At 44.6% G+C, this 19,866-nt stretch overlaps 2 protein-coding genes across 3 annotated transcripts; both read right to left on the bottom strand.

Moving 5' to 3' along the window:
- Window positions 1–6,015: 6,015 nt before the first annotated feature.
- Window positions 6,016–9,050, bottom strand: KISS1 (KiSS-1 metastasis suppressor). The gene is made up of 3 exons (XM_082227519.1): window positions 8,984–9,050; window positions 7,033–7,152; window positions 6,016–6,319 (listed from the first exon to the last, which is right to left on the bottom strand). Exons 2-3 carry the CDS (start codon window positions 7,133–7,135, stop codon window positions 6,054–6,056), a joined length of 369 nt encoding a protein of 122 aa, XP_082083645.1. The 5' UTR covers window positions 7,136–7,152; window positions 8,984–9,050; the 3' UTR covers window positions 6,016–6,053.
- A 1,192-nt stretch (window positions 9,051–10,242) lies between these two features.
- GOLT1A (golgi transport 1A) lies at window positions 10,243–18,145 on the bottom strand. Of its 2 annotated transcripts, XM_082227518.1 has the most exons (5): window positions 17,172–18,125; window positions 14,713–14,804; window positions 12,547–12,725; window positions 11,667–11,730; window positions 10,243–11,198 (listed from the first exon to the last, which is right to left on the bottom strand). In XM_082227518.1, exons 1-5 carry the CDS (start codon window positions 17,194–17,196, stop codon window positions 11,160–11,162), a joined length of 399 nt encoding a protein of 132 aa, XP_082083644.1. In that variant the 5' UTR covers window positions 17,197–18,125; the 3' UTR covers window positions 10,243–11,159. The 2 variants fall into 2 exon arrangements, with proteins under 2 accessions (XP_082083644.1, XP_082083643.1); XM_082227517.1 differs by lacking the exon at window positions 10,243–11,198 and having other exon boundaries at window positions 11,213–11,730; window positions 17,172–18,145.
- Between the last annotated feature and the right edge of the window lie 1,721 nt (window positions 18,146–19,866).

A 19,866-nucleotide genomic window follows, 5' to 3' on the forward strand; every position in this document is an offset into this window, starting at 1 on the left:
ACGGATTTTCACAAGCACACAGTTTACGCCAGCTTGAATAATCTGCCTGCTCTGCAAATGTAAAACCTATCTTGGCAAAAAGTATACATTTGCATTAACTTGTGGTGCAACTGGCATATTGGGGCCAAACAGAACATATGGGAAGAGTGCATACTGGGAATGCACACACTTTGCATGCAGCCGAGTGGATTCCTGGCATCTCCAGATGCGAGTGCGAAAGTGCCTTGGAGGGCCACTTTAAAGAGCCACGGAAATGTGTGGGTAAGGGGAGCGAAACTCCCCCTCTTGGAGTTTGATAAATGTATCTCAGCACTGTGCAAAAGGCAATAGTCTGCTACTTGAAGAGATGAAGAAAAAGTAAGGTTTATTGTCCATGGCAAAAAAGCCATTCTGAGCACAGGTTTTACATGCGACTGAGCTGGAGCCAAGAAGCTGACACTAGCACACATTAGCTCAGTGGTTCCCAACCTTTTTTTGGCCATGCCCACCTAAGCATCTCTAAAATCCTGATGCCCCCCACCCTTTGACATATAATTCTTATTATTCAAAAAGTGAACTCCTATTTATGTGGAGGAAGCCTAAAAGGCCATTAACTGTTAATAACTCATTCTTGAATTGCCCCCCTTAAAAATCAAATTGTCCCCCTGTGGGACGTGTGCCCCACGTTGGGAACCACAGTATTAGCTCATACTGATACTGACTGAGAAGAAGCAGGAAGGAAGTACAGCCTAAAAGAAAGTCGTTTACTCTTAGTAGTTACTAAAAGAGAAGGAATTAGCAGGGGAACACGTTGCATTTCTGTCCTCACACCAGACCACACTGGTCCCCCAACGTCTCAACAGGAAGAACTTACTGGTGGTAGAAGCTGTTTAACAGCGGAACAGACTCTCAAGAGAGGCGGTGGACTCTCCTTCTTTGGAGGTTTTTAAGCAGTGGTCAGATGGCGATCTGTCGTGTATGATCTAGTTGAGATCCCTGCATTACAGGGGGTTGGACTAGATGACCCTCAGGGTCCCTTCCAACTTTACAATTCTATGAAGACCCTCTTGGGGCGTTGATGCTGAGAACCCCTCCATCGTAGGCCCATGTTGTATATATGAGTAAATAAACCATATATCATAAAGACACCACAGTCTCTGCTCTGCATCATTTCCAAAGGAAACACAAACTATGGGCAAGCACCTGGAACCCCTGGGATCTTGCACTGCTCAGAGATTGGGATGGTGTGCAACAATATTTAAAGCATAGGTGACATATGTAGATCCTGAACCAAAGTTACTGAAATTGTATTATACAGCAGCATACTAATGGCAGACCAAGTTGCTGGTTGCTAAAGAAAATCACATGATGCAGTTAAACTGTTCTTGGATCCACACAACTCTTGCTTATGTGAATCAAAGTAGTCGGGATAGAGCAGAGTTTTCTGCATGCAATTTCCCCATCTGATTTTCACTCCTTAGATCTTCACTCTATGCCTATGCCAGGCTTCAACGCCTTTTGCCTTGCTTTTAATCCCTTTCCTTTTCCTTTACGAATTGCCCATTCTTGGTCAGCCCAGCTCTGCAAGGTCACTGTTGAGCCTTCTTCCTTGCAGGAACCGGAGGCCTTTTCCCACGCAGGGACTGGGAGACTCCCACCCTTTAAGGCTCCAGCAACTGCGTCACACTGCCCAGCCTGCAAGCCCACAGGCAAACCCTTCCGGCCAGAGGGTCAAAAAATCACCAACCCCTGTTTGCATTTGCTTGCTAGCTGGGACAGAGATATGAGAAAGATGCAGGAGAGAAGATGGCAGAAATAAATGCACTTCCAGGTCACCCAGTAGGCCTTGTTTACTTTCAGAGCATAATCCCATCAGGGCAGTATCTTTCACATAACTTCAGGATACAGGAATTGTTTTAAATTAAGAGGAAAGAAGTTGTTAGGACTGATATCCCCAGTTCTGCTACAGTTGTCCTTTTTTATTGAATATTCATTATGATTTCTGCTCATAACGATATCAGGATCCCCACTTTCAATACCTTTTTCACATGCTAAGGTTCTTAGGCAGGCATACATACTATACTGCTTCATTTCCAATTGGTGCATGTCCCATAGCTTCCTGCCGAAATTCTGCAACTTTTCATGCCACAAACCCTTGGGATGGGTGTTAGTGCTGCTTCTGTTGCACGTTTGCACAAGAGTGGCCCTCCAGATGGCAATAATGCAGTGAAACTGGGGAAGCATTGCACAACAACTAATAGAAAAAAATGATACGTGAGCAGTCCAGTATAAATCCACTACTATTGTATTAGCATACGCAAGCACACACAGACAAAATCCCCAGTCTTGAGGGATCCATAGACCACAATTCAATCACATAAAGTCATAATGTGGTTCACTCCTGTGGAAACTTCACATGGACACTGATCCTGCCTCTCATTTTATTTATTTGCATTCATCTGTCACTTTACTGCATATGCCCGACATGTATCAAACTGTGTCGGACAGGGAAATGATAGAGTTGGATAGTCGGGGCTCATCCACACTTTTATGAGAGTATAGCATCTATTCAAATCTCAATAACTTTTTTGTTGTATCATATTATGTGCCAATTATTTCTTCTGGGTCTGAGAGCTCTTTTCATTGTTCTGCTGCTGTGTCCTGTTAAATCTGATGTTAACCTCTCATTGGGCACTTCAGTTGAAAGCCCTGGGCTGCCACAGGCACATTACACTTGTACCTGCCAGTATTTCATATTCCTGAGGGGATAGGCTCCTTTACCTGTACAGGAAAGTCCTCTCCAATGTCATCCTTGCAGTCTCCTCAAGACCCATGCTAGAGACTGCTAATTTAAGTTAGATAATTTTTTATTCTTGAGATTCTCTTTGCATTCCTCTGATCTCCTGTTTCCCCCTCTAATATTTCTCATCGACTTAGTGATAACCGAAAGAAGCACTAAAGGAGGAGACAGAGTTCTCTTGAGTAAATCAAAGTAGTAGGAGGAGACAGATCAGAGTTGGTGAGAATCCAGGAACAGAATTTGAAATGCAGCAGCTCGGCCTAAGAAATGAAATTAATCCCTGGTGAAGGGTGAGTAGGAAATCTTATATATAAATTAAATAAATCAAGGATGCAAAGATGCCAATGAACGTTGGTGGGCTTTTTGTAGTGTTTCTTCACGCAAACAAATGACCAATTTTGCAGGAGTTTTTTCGGCTCAGAACAGATCAATGGATCTGTCCAATGTCTCTTCTAGTTCAGCATCCTGTTTCCCATAGCGGCCAGCCAGATGTACATGGGAAGCTCACTAGCAGGATACAAAGGTAATCACTCTCCTTTTGTTGAGCCCACTGGGAGACTGCATATAGCCATGACTAGTAGCTGTTGACAGATTGATCCTCCAGGAATGTGTCTAATCCCCTGTTAAGGCCATCTAAGCTAGTAGCCATCATCACCACATCTTACAGAGGCAAGTTCCATCAATGGTTTATGCCCTGTGTAAAAGGAAAAGAGAGCACTTGCTTCTGTCTGTCCCAAATCCTCTTCTCATCAGTTTTATTGGATGACCCTGAATTTTAGATTTATGAGGAATGGAGAGGGAAAAGCTTTCCCTCGTCCACCCCATGATTGTGTTTTCTCTGCCCCATTACTGTTGTTGTGGATGTTTGCTCTGCTTATTCTGAAGTGATTTACGTGCTGATTGTACTTTTGTGGACACAACTTTCTGCAACTTCTGTAAATCCAGGACTGTCCTTGGAAAATAGGGACACTTGGAGGGTCTTTGGTTTTCCATGAACTGCTGTTTGCTCCAATTCAGCAATAAAGAGTAGGTTTGCATGCGGAAAGAGCTAATGGGGAGGGGGAAATTGCTTGGACACGGAGCTGTAATGCGCAGAAGCTGTGCCTAGAAACATGGCACAAAAGGGAGTCTGGATGAGACCCTGGTCTTCCTCCCCTAATCCTGGGGCAGTTTGTTCCTAAATCTCCCCTCTTGCCATCCTGGCACACAGAGAAGCAGTTGTGGGTCTCTCAGCTGCCCAAGTCCTTGCAAATAATTTTTCAATTACTTCCTCCAGTGGCCCAACCTCTCTGTAGAAATTAGCAGCTGAGATCTAAAGCAGGGACGCGGACTTATTAAAAATATTGGGGGGGGCCCCCGGGAAAGCTCATGAATAATAAATAAGCTCATGAATATGCAAATAAAGTGGCTCCGGCCCTAAATAGGGCAAGCCACGCCCCCCCAGCCAGCCGATTGGCTGGCTGGGAGGTGTGACCAGTCGGGATTACCCTGTTCTCGCGGGGGCTGAAACCGCCAGGAGGAAGGAAATTCCCCCCGGCAGTGCCTTGGCAGTGGCGGTGGTGCTGCGAAGCAGCGAGGCAGGAGCCCCCGCCCCCGGGGATTCCCTAATCTCGCGGGGGACGGCCGGGGCTCTCCGACTAGGGCGCGCGGCTGGCTGGCTGGCTGGCGAGGGAGCAGGTGGGGAGGAGGCGGGGGACGGCGGCGGCGCTCTGCTGGAAGGGCGCCCGAGATTATTGGGGGGGCTGAGCCCCCCCAAAAATTTTTTGAGGGGGCTCGAGCCCCCTCAGGCCCCATGGAGTCGGCGCCTATGATCTAAAGTGAAATTGAAAGGATCCAAAGGGTTTTGTGCATTGTTTGTGCAGCTAAGCAAACACAGTAGCTTTCATGAGCTTATTAATGAGCAAGGAAATGATGCTTTGCAATGGGGCTCAAACTGCTAAGAAAGAGGAGGAAAAACAAGAAGGGCAAGAGAAAGACTCAGAAATAGTCACCAGAATAGTGGGCAGTAACAGTCTTTAGTTATTATCTGCTTCTGGAAAAGCCTTATTTGTGCTTCTTGGGTTCTGGGAATGAATTATAGGTTTGAGCAGGGCACGTCACATCTGAGTTTTATGGGAGTTCAGAACATTCTAACGGCAAAATCTGAGGTCTAATCTAACTTGAGACTTGTGTTGTTGTTTTTGCTAACTACGCAAACCTTTACCCAACAACTGCTGTTAGGGGTTGTGTGTGTCCCTTACAACTAATTTCAGCCACCGTTGCTGTTTCTATACATCATGGGAATGAAGACCAGGAAATGAAGACCATATGCCCCCAGCCCTAGAGTTCCTTTGCCAAAGCTCCTTTGGTTGCGTCATCGCTAAAAGGATATTGTAGAGCTGCAAAAGGTTCAGAAAATGGTAGTCAAAATGATCAAGGGGGTGGAGCAACTCCCCTACAAGGAAGCAGGGGTGGCATACCCTGTTTTGCTGCTTGTGATGAATTGGGAAGTGGCACGCTGCTCTGCCGCCGCTGCTGCCACTGCTGCCATACTTTACCTGCCACCACCTGCATCACACAATCTGCCACATCCACCGCTGGCAGAGAAACAGTGCTGCCATCAGCACTGATTTGGGGCAAGATTTCACCAATTTGGGGTGAGATCTTGCCCAAAATGGGTGCCAGTGTTTTTGCCACTTCTTCGTCACTGATGGAGGCAGCAGGGCAGGTGGGGTGCCTGTAGGGGTGATGCCTCACAGAGGATTCTGCTGCTTGAGGCAGTGCCCTCACCCCGCCTAATGGTTGCACCGGGCCTGTGAGGAAGAGTTTTTAGCATTTGGGAGTTTCAGTTTAGAGAAAAGACAAGTAAGAGGTGACATAATAGAAGTTTATACAATTATGCATGCGATATAGACAAGTAGACAGAAAGTTTAACACAACAACTTGTGGACATCCAAATGCTTTGCCCCTTCCCTGTTTTTTTTATGCCATCGTAATACTATATAGTATATACCACTTAGTGAAAACAGAATGAACATGGTCATTATTATAATATCCAGTTAGAATTGATGAGAGAAATAAGCAATGACCAGCTTGCTACATCAAAAACAAGCATTTGTTTCCATCCTTGCTCTGCTGAAATGCTAGCATCTTACTGTGAACTTCAGAGAACTGAGAACCATAAACTGTTTTCCATTCCTTCAGATGAGCAAAGAAAGAAACCCACCGCAATACAGAGCTTGCCCTGTTCCTCTCCCCCCAGACCACCATACTTGGCTATGGCAGCCCCACACTTTCATAATTTCTCCTTTGCTGGCAACGCTTGTCTCTTGCCATATCTTAAACCGAAGGAGTTCCAGTTGTAGGTGGAGAGATCATTCTCCCGTTCCACCAGCAAGGTCCCCTGTGGGACGGAGACAACTCTGCTCTTCCCTGGAGGCATCCTTTGCCGTAGCTGCTGCTCCTGACGCTTGCCCATAAAAGGTGGTGTGGACTTCCTTTGTGGACATGGGATGGCATCAGCCCACTGGCTTGGGTTGGCAATGTTTTTGGAAAGTTCCCCTAGGGTGAATGAGGAAGAGAGAGAGAGAGAAAGAGATGATAGAAAGAGGGGATTTGAGGCTTACTGTTCGGGTGTGGTGAGCAACCTGTTGAAAAATAAATTTCGAAGGGTTTGCATTATCCCCTCCCCACCATGAACAAATAGTGAGGCATGTGATGGAAAGGCATGAGAAGGTAGAAAGCTGCCTTATGTCATCCCATTGGCCCACTTAGCTCAATATTTTCTATACCAGGGGAATTCGTTGCTCTCTCTATGTTGTTGAACTACAAATCCCATTATCCATGGCCACTGGCCATGCTGGCTGGGGCTGATGGGAGTTGGAGTTCAGCATTTGAGGGCAAGAGTTCCTCATCCATGGTCTACACTGACTGACAGTGTCTCTCAAGGGTTTCACTTAGAATTCATTCTCAGTCCTACAGATGCAGTGGGCCTGAAGCTGGGACCTTTTGCACTGAGCCACAGTTCTCTCCCAAAGGGAGGCAGGTAGGAGGGAAGTACATCTGCGATACCCACACCTTCCTAAGAATTAGCCACATGAACTGTAGAGTCCACAGTGGTCCCCTGCAGAGTGGCATAGTGGGGTCCAGCATGGATTAATGCAGCCCATGTTTGAAGACAGCAGGGATCAAAATACTGAAATGACACTCCTTATCTTGGAATCAAGAGTGCAGGTTAAATGTAGGAATGGGTAACAACTGATACCACTTGCTACCTGCATGCCAGGAGTCCTTAAGAGGGAAATAGCTGTCAGCTGGTTCTCCAAAGGGAGCACTGAAGAGTAATATGAGCACCAGCGGGGAATGGAACAGGCCCATCCTGGGATGTAGCAGATCTGAAAGGAAAGATAAAGGAAAGGAGAGCGGGTAGGGAAATGCTGGAAGAAAACACAGCAGAAAAACAGTGCTGGCAGGGTGAAAAGGGCAGTTGCATGAGTTTCTTGCCACAGATCTCCAAATCACAAGGACATATACAAGAGAAGGAAAGAGGAGGAGATGGCAAGGGGAGGAGAGGGAGGCTGCTGATGGGGTGACAAGGCTTGAAATCTTGCAGTTAGACTTTTCTGGTTCAGTTCCTCTCAGCCTCAGTTACCCTGAGACACCATTGAGACAGCAGCCCCCTGAAATTAGAGATGGGTTGGCCATCAAGCATTTCAATCAAGATGTTGTTGGGCTCCAGCAATGGGCAGGGATGATGGGAGTTGTAGTCCAGCAATAGCTGAAGGCCATAGGTCCCCCAATCATGGTCTAAATTAACCAAGTACGTATTTTTTTGCACCATAACACTCACTTTTTTCCTCCTAAAAAGTAAGGGGAAATGTCTGTGCATGTTATGGAGGGAATGCCTACGGGTGGCATGCCTACGGATTTTCCTCCTCTAAAAACTACGTGCGTGTTATGGTTGGGTGCGTGTTATAGAGCGAAAAATACGGTAATTTATAAAGACAATGGCATTGTAGGAAGAGTCCTCTCCACCACAGGGTTCCAATCAAAGCTGACTCTGTCATCAGAATAACTACTTTTGATGTCCTTTCCTATTGCTAAATAATTATAATTACTTTTAGGTCTCTAGTGACCTGTCAATATTTTGTTTTAATAGAAAAGGTAATGCAGGAAAAGATTTATATATTATATTTCCTTTGCCATTCAAGCCAGCAAATTTGAATTTCAACGTCCTGTGCAATTAGAAGAAACCCTGAGAAGTATGTGTTAGGGGGCTTATGATACTGCGACGAAATAGCTGTGGAAATTTAAAACGAGGGGAAAATCTTGTTTAGCTATAATAGAAATACATGCAAATCATCTTTCCTGTTTAGCTAAATTTGATCAGCATGCATTGTGTATGATTTGAGTCATCTTTGTGTGTAGAAGCACACCAGTAGGGGATGTTGCCTGCACAGGGCACATTGACCAGCGGATTATACTAATGTGCCTGTTATGGGCTCCTGATTGATATGGTGAACAATGAAAAGTCACGTATCTTTGCAAGGAGTTTTCAGCTTTTAGAAAAGTTCTTTCCAGGGCAAATGTTTTCCCACTGTTGCTTTAGAAGAGAGGGAGAGAAGAAGCCTGATCCCTTTTTCCTGTTGCAATGTCCTGCCTTTTTAAGAACTTACTTCTGTGCTTGAGCACATATTTATTTCTTTATTATTATTACTCAGCACTCTACTGTGTTCTTCAAGCATGTGTTATTATGCATCTTCTCTCTGTAATAATTGCAGCTGGGAAACTGAGTCTGCAATCCTCCCCAAAAAAGCTCAACAACTCTGGGCAATCCACCCACCCCACACACACTCCTTCTCCCTCCAATGACAATGGGTAGATCACTGCCAGTTTTTTTATACTGGGAGTAGATCACAGTGGGGGGAGAGAGAGTGTGTTAAAATTCATGCAGGCAACATGCAGAGGAGGGGGGTACATTTCATTCCTTTAAAAAGCAATCTACCTCTACCAAAATAAAAAAGACATATGCAACCCAAACCTATGAATCGCTTGCCCATGAGCAAGTAACACTCATTTAATGATGCTTACTCCCATGTATATATTTGCATAGATTTTAGTCCCACAGTGCAATCCTATTCATGTTTATTCAGAAGTGAGCCCCATTCAGTTCAGCAGGACTTTCTCCCAGGTTAGTGTGCTTAAAGTTCCTCCCTCTCTACTAACCTCAGTTCTCTTTTAGATGTTCGTGCCAAGACTCCTCTGCTGCTTCTGTTTGATCTCTTGAAAGGAGAGCACAGCTGCTCTTTGGAGTCCAGGTCCCTCTCAAGTGCAGTATAACCCACCAACCCCCCTTTGCTGCATGACCTGGCAGTTGACATCAGCAGAGATGGATCCACCTCTACCTTTTGTCTTCTACTCTCCCTCCTTAATGGATTCTGCTTCAGAAACAGTTGCCATGTCTATTCCTCTTGCTTGCAGTATGGGGCAGCTTTACATTATTATTGTTTCCGCCTTCTTCACAATGGAGCCAGAGCTGTTGGTATAAATTGGTAATTCCAGAGAATGAAATGCCTTCTCTTTCTTGCTCTGATTTAAACATGTTTTTTCCCCTCAAGCCTTCCTTTTAAAACATTTTTCTAAGTACCGGTATCTCTTCCACATTATTCTCTCTCGCCCTCCTCTACACATGCCCAGCACTGGGTGTTGAAATTTTGCACCCCTAACAATTTTGTGCCCGGGGCAACTTAATCTGTGCCCCCCATGCCATGCTACTGTACAAGGCGGGGGGGGGCAGCAGCTGTACATATTATTTGGAGGGTACGTATCCGACATACAGAGGCCTTGTGCACAAGGTGGAGGTTGGGAAGAAAGATCACATAGCTCTCTGCTGAATAACCATCTCCATAGCTTTAGCCAAACTAAATACAGTGGCACCTCTGGTTACGTACTTAATTCATTCCGGAGGTCCGTTCTTAACCTGAAACTGTTCTTAACCTGAAGACCACTTTACCTAATGGGGGCCTCACGCTGCCACCGCACAATTTCTGTTCTCATCCTGAAGCAAAGCTCTTAACTCGAGGTACTATTTCTGGGTTAGCGGAGTCTGTAACCTGAAGCATATGTAACCTGAAGCGTATGTAACCCAAGGTACCACTGTAAGATGGTTTGAGGTCCATGGTTGGCTCTCCCATGTTCTTTTTAAATGACAAAATGCAGCCACTGTTCCCTCATCAGTGGATTTACGGTAACTCCCCACCCTTGCTGTCTTTCCCAAATCAAGCGGTCTCCCTGTAGCTCCTATTTTCCCATCTGAGCAAAACAGACATGCACACACATGACATCTTGAGAAACATGATTTATTTTATATCATTACAACATGTTTTATGTTTTGTTAAATAAAAAAATAGAAAATATGCGCATGGTGGAATCAAATAGCGTTCACGTTCTGTTAAATAGACATTGCTCCAAAGTACAGGCTGTGTGTGTGTGTGTGTGTGTGTGTGTGTGTGTGTGTTTGAACTGCAAGTTATTTTGCGAACTCATCCCCTCCCCCAACCATTTTCTTTACTGGGATTTTGAAATTGACAGAAAACTCAGAACAACACTTCTCCCCCTTATATTCATTTTCCTCCTTCCTATTGTTGAAATTTAGCTAGTGAGATAACACAAATTGTTCAAGTGTCATAGTGTTCAAATTATGCCTCTCAACTTATGTGTTTTTAATCCCTTCAATTTCAAATTTCTGATCCATTATGGCAGACATCCCCAAACTCGGCCCTCCAGCTGTTTTGGGACTACAACTCCCATCATCCCTGACCTCTGGTCCTGTTAGCTAGGGATGGTGGAAGTTGTAGTCCCAAAACACCTGGAGGGCTGAGTTTGGAGATGCCTGCATTATGGCTTCTCACAAGGGATGAAAAGTATCAGTGGGTACGGCATGTCAACAAAACAAAAGAAACTGGGTACTTTGCTTACTCTACTGCAGCTGTTTGGAAGGTGAAGACCCCAAGGGATGTGTCTTCCTTGGAGCAATTTGACAAGTCCTAAATGTTGGTTTGTTGCTAAGAAATCTTGTTTACACGGATGTGCCCAGGTACTGATGCTCACTCAGCCATTGTCCATAGCCATTGTCTAGCTCCAGCATGATCATCTCTATGAACCAGCAGTTCAGTTGTGAGTGCTCTTGCAAACAGCACCTCCAGGCAATTCCTACTGGGATATGAACCTGCTAATAACCTTGCACACTCCTGCAGGTGATCACACAGGGGTCTTCAAAGGTATGAACTGGGCAGGAGGTCTCAATGGCACATCGCTGTGAAAACAACACAGTAGTCTATAAAACAGGTCTATATGCTTGTAGGAGGGGAAGTTGCCTGTGGTTGGAAGCCACTTCTTCAGGCTATACCATAGAGGTGGTGTCTCCAAGTTTCTGGAACAGCTGCAACAAGAAGTCATTTGTAACCAATCACATTTCTCTGAAGCATTATATAATTCTACAATTCTATGATTCTATGATTTCCAGGCATGGGTTGTTGTTGTTGTTTTGGTCCCACCTCTTTCCCTGCGAAAACTCGCTGTTTACCACTGAATCAGAACAAACATCAACCTTCAGAAGACCTGACTGATGTTTGTTCCAGTTCAACAGTATACAGTGAGGTTTTGTTTTTGTTTTTTTTAACTCACAGACCTGTGCCTACAGATCATGGCACAAATGGAAGTGTGGATGAGTCCTATTGTTGGACTCCAGTTCCCATCAGCCCCCGCCACTCAGGGGACAATGGGAGTTGTGTGTTGTACCTGGAAGCCTTCAGGTTCCCCAACCCTGCTGTAAAGCTTAAGGGAACCAAACCAGCCAGATAGAATCATGCTCCCCTGAGAGCACATGACACATGGAAATTTTTCTTACCTTGCTCAAAAATGGGATGTTCACCAATGATCCCAGAAACCCAAAGACAACTGGGAAAAAACTCCTGAGGACAAATAAGTCATTGTTAATAATGGCTGAAAATCAGCAGCCGGAACGAAACCCGAGAGTTAAACTAGATGTGACAGCAGCAATTCCCTGTGTTGAAAGCAAAGTAGAAAGATGGCTAAGGAGTGCTGACCCCCTCCTTTGTTCATAGCTTCTCTAGCCATGGCTCCTTCCTCCGCGCATCTTTCTCCCAGCCGAGGCTCCAATACCAGAAGTGATCCTGGCCGAGAGAAAAGTAGCTGGAGAGAGGTAATCTGTGGGTGAAGGAACAATCTGGTCTGGAGGGTCTCCAACCCTCTAGATCAGTTTTTGAGGATCATAAAGGATTGTATGGGAGAGCAGAAGGGAATATCCATTGTGCAAGTGGAAATCCATTATGTGAATGGAATGGCAGCACAGAATAAACAATGCAAGGAGGGAGATACAGTCCCAAAAATGAGGTGGTAAGGGAACCCATGGCTACTTTAAATTAATTCAGATCTCCAGGAGCTGATGAGCTGTACCCAAGGGTACTAAAGGAGCTTGTGGACATAATCTCAGAGCCTCCGTATATAATATTTGAGAATTCTTGAAGAACAGATGAGGTCCCTGCAAACTGGAGGAGGGCAAATGTTGTCCCCATCTTCTTCTTGTTAGAACTGGTAAGGTTGTAGCCCATGAGGCTCCAACTTAGAGCACCAATTTCAGAAACTGTAAACTTATAGAGTTCAGGTCTGGCATCACGTGCAGCTATCAACAACCCTGGACTTACCCAGACTTGCCTACATACAGTAGTTTCCCTAGAAAGCTTTGTGGCTTTGGTATGAATAATCACCTGAAGAGGTTAATGAAGCCATAGGTCTCCAGAAGCATGCCTAGGACAGGCCACCGAAGCAGGACGATAATTATGCCCCCCAAAAAGAAACTGGTTCCCTTAAGCTTCTGCCTCTGGAAGAAGAAACCAAAGGTTCTTCTTAGTCCAATGATAATGGCCAGGCCAGACAGGAACAGGATCTAAAGAGAAGAAGATCAAAACCCAGGGATTATTGGAGTGTATTATAGCTAGTAGACGCTTTATCAGGGATGGGGAGCATGCGGCCTTTCAGATGCTGTTGGACTCTGACTCCCACCATCCCTGACTGTTCGTCATTGTCAGCCCTAGTTTTGGCTGATGGGAGTTGTAGTCCAACAATATCTAGAGGGCTCCTGATTTCTTGCCCCTGATTTTCATGTTTATGTATATACTGCTTTTCTTTTTTTTACATCACAAAACACTTTATATAGTGATCATTTATAATTCAGGAGTAGGCAACACAATACCCTCTGGATGTTTTGGACCAAGCCCCACCCCATCCCTGACCACTGGGCATGCTGGTTGGGGCTGATGGGAACGGCAGTGCACAACATCAGGAGTAACCACATTGGCTATCACTGGTATTCTCTCTTAGGGGTGCTGGGCGTAAAGGCCGAATCCGTCCTACAGGCTTGATGAACTTCTTATCCTCTTCAGTAATTCTCTCTGTTTTGTCTTTGGAGGGAAAGGAGAACATTGGTCCTGTTGCCTCTCTTTTCTTTGTCTTGTGGGGATCCTTTAGCCAGTGGCATTGTGTAGGGGACCCCCTAGGGGTGGTTGCCCCAGGCGCAAAATTGTTAGGGGGCATAGAATTTCAACACCCAGTGCTGCCTGAATACAGCTACACGCTGGGCTCCGTTGAAAACAGCTTATCCCTGCAAACAAGGACAGCACAATAACTCTTGACTGTGCATGCACAGGTGGAATTAACAGCCCCCCAACCACCTTGTGAGGGAAAGAGGGATTGACAGCCAACAGGCCAGCATAAGGTTGCCCTTCTAACCTGGAATGTGGTCGGATGGGCAGCATCTATCAGGAACAACTGTTTCACTGATTTTCTATCACAACATCACATCTTACTGATACAGGAAACCTGGACTAGGGATGACATATATTAAATGGATACTACTTGCTCAGACTACATAAATTCCCAGGTCACACAGAACAAGTTCATGCCTCCCTGCTACTTCAAGATGAAAACCCAGATGTTACATACTCAGTTGCTAGATTCTGCGCTGCCATGATGGATATTTGTCAAAAGATGGTTTGCACCACAAACTAGGCCCAAAATACAAGACCTGTGCTCCTCCACACTCCCTCCCACATAGTCGTTTGTCCCTGTTTCTATCTTTTTAAGTAGGTATGATATATAATCACCTTTTAATTACCAGTTTTTACTCATTACCTGTTTTCATCTTATGTGTTCAGTTTCCGTATGTTTTATCTTATGCTGGTCTGTGACCGAAATAAAGTTTGATACTGATACTGAATGTGGATGTGTACTCTGCCTGTTTCGCTCCCTTCTACTTACCCCCTCCACACTGCCCCATGCCACACCATTGCCTTCAGCCACTTCATTGTTGACACAGGAACAAGGGTATTGTGTTGCTGGAGGAACATCACCTTCCTCAGTTCATGAAGTATCACTTACACCCATACCTTTGCAGCATGTGCTGTGTATAGTGGTTGGTACACAATACAAAAGCTTCAATTCTGTAATGGGCTGCCAGTCCTGATCATGCAATAAGAAATGTCTGCTGGATCAGGCCAAAGGCCCATGCAGTCTGGCATCCTGTTCTTACCTTGAACAATCATTTGCCTATAGGAAGCATGAAAGCAGGATTTGAGCACAACAGCGCTCTCCCCTCCTGTGGCTTCCAGTGACTGATACATATGTCTTCTGACAGAGGAGGTGGAACGCAGCCATCGTGGCTGGTAGTCATTCCTTAAAACCTTAGACTAGACAACTCTGCTTGGAAGCAAGTCTCCCGGTTGATGCCAATGGAACTACCTTCCACAACAGTGTCTGTAAACTGGGCTTAGTGATCCTTATGATTCATCAAAGCTTTGAAGGCAAACTGGCTGATATATGTGATGACAAAAGCAACATCTGGAAGGAAACATCTGGAGCTTGAGAAAGAAACTTACATTTCCGAAGGCCAGAAGCACCGAATCCATGTACAATAGCATACCGAAAAGGAGGAAAAACATCCCAAAGCCCACAAGTCCCACACCAATCCCTGTAACAGATGAAATGAATGTAATCAAACACACAGCATTCTGAAGATCAGGGGGAGGAAGGCCCACTTATAACTCAATAGTGGGAAAATATGTTTCTGGTGTCTGCAGTTTGGGCTCAGAATACCTGTTCTTGCATGGTCCTGCTTTTCTTTTGAGATCTGTATGGGTTAGGGTGTCTATCATAGTCAAATGTCAGTGCTGGACAGCTGTGTTAATTCTCCTGCTCTTCATTATCATGTGCTGTGTTCCTTTGCAGGATGATAGTTGGCAGTCTTGGAAAGATCCCTCTGCGTGATACATTGGCAGACAGCAAACAGGTCCCTGACACAGACTCTGCTGGTGATCTGCAACTCACTGTCCCATCACAGTCTAGCTGAGAGATGGCAAACCTTCTTCAGTCCAAGGGCTGCATTCCCTTCTGGGAGCTGTGTGTCAATGGTGAATGGGGCCAAAGGCAAAAGTGGGCATAGCAATAAATGTAAAATTTGTGGGAAATTGCAGCCTGGATAGCTCCGTTGGCTAGCCGCTAGAGCATGGTGATGATAATGCAAAGGTTGCAGGTTTAATCCTTGTATGCGGCAGCTGCATATTCCTGCATTGCAGGAGATTGGATTAGATTATTCTTGGAGACCCTTCCAACTCTAAGATTCTAAAATTCTATGATTCTATGATAATTATGCATGAATTCTAGTTTGTGCATGAAAAGGGCTAGAACCAGAGAGGTCTGTTCCTAAACTCAGCTAAGTCATACCCCCTTACCTCCAAAAAAGGAGGAATTGAAGCTGCATGTGTCCCTCCATCCCAGTCCCCCCATTGCTGCTTGGATATGATAGCACAGTCAGCAGAGCATGCGACTCTAACTCTCAGGGCCGTGGTTTGAGCCCCACATTAGGTGAAAGGTTCCTGCATTGCAGGGGGTTGGACTAGATGACCCTTGTAGTCCATTGCAACTCTATGATTCTGTGAAATGCATGAATCTGATCTCTGGAATGTTTTGTAAGTAAAGAATTTTAAACTTCCTTAACAGTGTGTGGCCTGTTCATCACAAGAGGGGTTGGAAAGAAAGGAGTGCTGTTTGCAAGCAGACTAAATGGGTCCAACAACCTATACAGTGGTACCTCTACTTATGGACACGATCCATTCCGCGGTGCCATTTGCACCCCGAAAAGTCCATAAGTAGAGCGCCGCTTCTGCACTTGCGCGTGATGTGATAGATCGCTCCTGCGCATGTGTGAAGCATGCAGATCACTCCTGCACATGCATGAAGCAGTGAACCCGGAAGTAAACACTTCCAGGTTTGCCGTGTTTGTAACCAGAAAAAAGCAACATGAAGCAAACACAACTCGAGGTATGACTGTATTCCTAAAGCTATACTTCTGCTTGACTTTTGTGAGTTTAAACTCTGCTACTGGGGCCTCTCTCTTGCTGGAGAGAGTTTAGCCTTGCATTTTAAATCTATTTGAGTCGATTCTTTTGTTATTTACTCCACACACGTGGGTCACAGGGATTCTATTTTCCTCCCACAGATTGTATTTTTGTTAAAGATTATACTGAAACTCTTGTGCCCTGGGAACAGAGGCAAAGATACTAATTTACTTCCTTTTCCAACAGCGCGTTCTCTGATCTTTTAAAAAACCAAACCAAGGAAGTGCCTGTGAAACAGTCAACAGAGTAACACTGGAACTAGAGAGCCAGTGTGGTGCAGTGGTTAGAGCACTGGACTATAAGACCAGGGAGGTGCAGATTCAAATCCCCACTCGGTCACAAAGCTTGCTGGGCCACTCAGTCACAGTCCACCTGATCTACTTCCCAGGTTTGTTATTAAAATGAGGGGAGGGAGAGCATTATGTTTGCTGCCTTGAACTTGCTAGTGAAAAGGCAAGTATTCAAGTAAAGAAGTAAATAGGAGAGGTCAGGGTGACATTCTCTAAAAGCTGAGCTGGCAAAAGGAAGCCTTGATTAGATCCAATCATTCTTTCTTAGCTAACCTGACTACACTGTTACAGATAGGTAGCCGTGTTGGTCTGCCATAGTCAAAATAAAAAAATTCCTTCCAGTAGCACCTTAAAGACCAACTAAGTTAGTTCTTGGTATGAGCTTTCGTGTGCATGCACACTTCTTCAGATACACTGAAACAGAAGTTGCCAGATCCTTCTATATAGTGAGAAGGTGGGGAGGGGTATTACTTAGAAGGGTGGAGGGAATAGGAATATCTGAAGAAGTGTGCATGCACACGAAAGCTCATACCAAGAACTAACTTAGTTGGTCTTTAAGGTGCTACTGGAAGGAATTTTTTTATTCTGACTACACTGGTATAAGAAGAAGTAACTTCTTCCTTTCAGGCTGTAAGATATGGTCATACTTACTCTGGATTTCTGTGATCTCTATCATCTTCGCTGCTGTAGGCCTAGAAGGGCTCTGGATATTCAGGTGCAGATGCAAATGTCACGGAAGGGGGGGTGAGGTGCAGGAGGATGCTGTCACTTCCACATATTCCGCAGCCAGTGAACCTTGGAAAGGCCTTTAGCCCTTCCTGCGTCACCTTGCAAATCATTAACCTCTCAGCAGTGAAGACACCTCTTAAAGTTCACCGGGCTGTCACTCTGGAGTTTCCAAGCGGGTGGGGCGGAGAAGCGCCATCACAAATGCTCAGCTTGTGCTTCTCCTGGACTTGTGAGGGGAAGCTAATAGCAGATTTCTCTGAGGCTTGAATTATGGCAAAAACTGCTGGCAAAAATGAATGAAAAGAAGCAAGCCACACAAATTATGGCATTGTTCATGTGTGTGTTTGGTCCCAAATGCCATACATCACTAATCTTGAAATACCAAAACAACGAAGAGCTTTCACCTTGACTCGTTGTCAGGCCCCCCCTTCAGCAGTTCAGGAAAGCAGTTATAGGAAGATACCATATGAGGAGAGGAGAGGAGAGGAGAGGAAATGCTCTTGTGGCTCTGGGGAGCAGGAAACAACAGAGCATGCCCTTCTTTATTGCCAGTATTACATAGATATTCAAGCTAGGTTTATCCAGCCCATCCTATGTAAGTTCCCTGGGTGTTCAGAACAACACTACACCTCCCTATTACAATAGGACGAAAGTCCAGAAGTCACAGATTTTGCGCTGCCATGATATCTATTCGTCGAAGGATGGTCTATGCTACAAATCAGTCCTAAATAGAAGGCCCATATTGTTAGATCCGCACTTTTGAAGCCCCACCCCATACAGCTGTTCTTTTTAAACTGATCTCCTTTAAATTTTCCTTATCAGTTTTATTCATCCATTACCTATGCTTAATCAAGTATTCTATGTATATGTTTTAATCTACGTTTGATTCTTGTTCCCAATTAATTTAATAATTATCCACTTAGAGATATTGTTATGCTATTTATTTAGATGTTTTGCTTATGCTGGTCTGTGACCGTAATAAAGTAAATTCATTCATGTGTTTGTTTGGCTTCTAGGAGTTAATGCACAGTAGCCTTGAGGGCTGTTTTCCTTTCCACGTTTCCTATTTGCAATCGGGAAGTATATGTCGAGGAGGGGGTACCTGCTTTCACATGAACCTGCCCATCAATTGCAGTCATCATGGGCAGACGCTCCTCTCTGCTAACAAGGGAGATTAGTTTGCTGGCTGTTTTCCCCATGATCACTTGAAAAATCCTGAGCATCTTAACAGACCGCTTAATGGTTTTTCTGCCAGTTGTAGCCATTGCAACTCCATAGAATACAATAACATCCAATGTTAGAATTAAAAGAAGCAACAAAATACAATTAATAACCAACATGGATATTTTATGCAATGGATATGCTGTCTCCCATCTTCAACCACAAATCCACAGATTAAGAGACTCTTAATCTCAGGGTTGTGGGTTCAAGCCCCACGTTGGGCAAAAGATTATTGCATTGCAGGGTTGGACTAGATGATCCTAGTGGTCTCTTCCAACTCTACAGTTCTGTGATTCCAAAATGATGTTGACCACCTGAATGAATCTTATGGACTCCTGGTGGCCCACGGGCCAGTTTGGGAATCCCTAGCTTAGAGGGCAGGGTGGAAAGATGTGAAGGCCAAAAAAGAATCTGGAAGGTTTATCAGCTAGATATAGGGTCCAGCCACTGGACCATTGGTATATTGCATAGCATCTTGCCAACTATTTTGTTTCATGCAAACATCTTCTATTAGCCTCAAGAAATAATAATAATAATAAAAATCCCTCTGACGCAGTCTTGGAGCATTTCCTTTTCTATTGCATGGAAAATAGAATACATGTCCCATTCTCATACAAGCAGCGAGCAAAGAAATACCACAATAAAAAGCTAATTAACTGGCCAGGGACAGCTGTATTATCTATATCTGCGTCACTAAGGCACAAGATCTATATGTTCTCTTTTGGTGCTTGACAAATAACTAAGGACACAAGAAGAGAATCTATTTCCAATAAGTGAATCATTCAGCACATTTTGAAATAGGAAATGTCTTTTCATGCTCATGATATAACCCAACTATCCTTGCTGCTTCTATTGAAATTCTTGCAATCATTTTATAAGTTGATCTCTCAAAGGTTTGGCAAAAATGGAACCGCCGTACAAATAACTATTGTGATGCACTACCTTGCCCATTAACATAACATCTAAGTCTCCTTTCTCTGAGTACAATCCTCTCCCCCCTTACCTGGAATGAACTGCTATTGAATTCAGTGGAATTTAGTTCTCAGAAGATCTGTACAGAGTTGTGCTGAACCTCTGTAATCCTGTACAGACTTACATGGGAATAAGTCCCATTGTACTTGGTGGGATTCTCTTCCTATGCACAGAATTGCAGGGCCATCAACTGGTCTGATGCACAAGGCTGGTGGTGAAGAGCATTTAGTATTGAGATACTTATTTATTATTATTATTTATTATTATTATTATTATTATTATTAGAAGGGTTTGGATTTGATATCCCGCTTTATCACTACCCGAAGGAGTCTCAAAGCGGCCAACATTCTCCTTTCCCTTCCTCCCCCACAACAAACACTCTGTGAAGTGAATGGGGCTGAGAGACTTCAGAGGAGTGTGACTA

This window comes from Podarcis vaucheri, assembly GCF_965113315.1.
Source record: "Podarcis vaucheri genome assembly, chromosome: 6".
Classification (NCBI taxonomy): Eukaryota; Metazoa; Chordata; class Lepidosauria; order Squamata; family Lacertidae; genus Podarcis; species Podarcis vaucheri.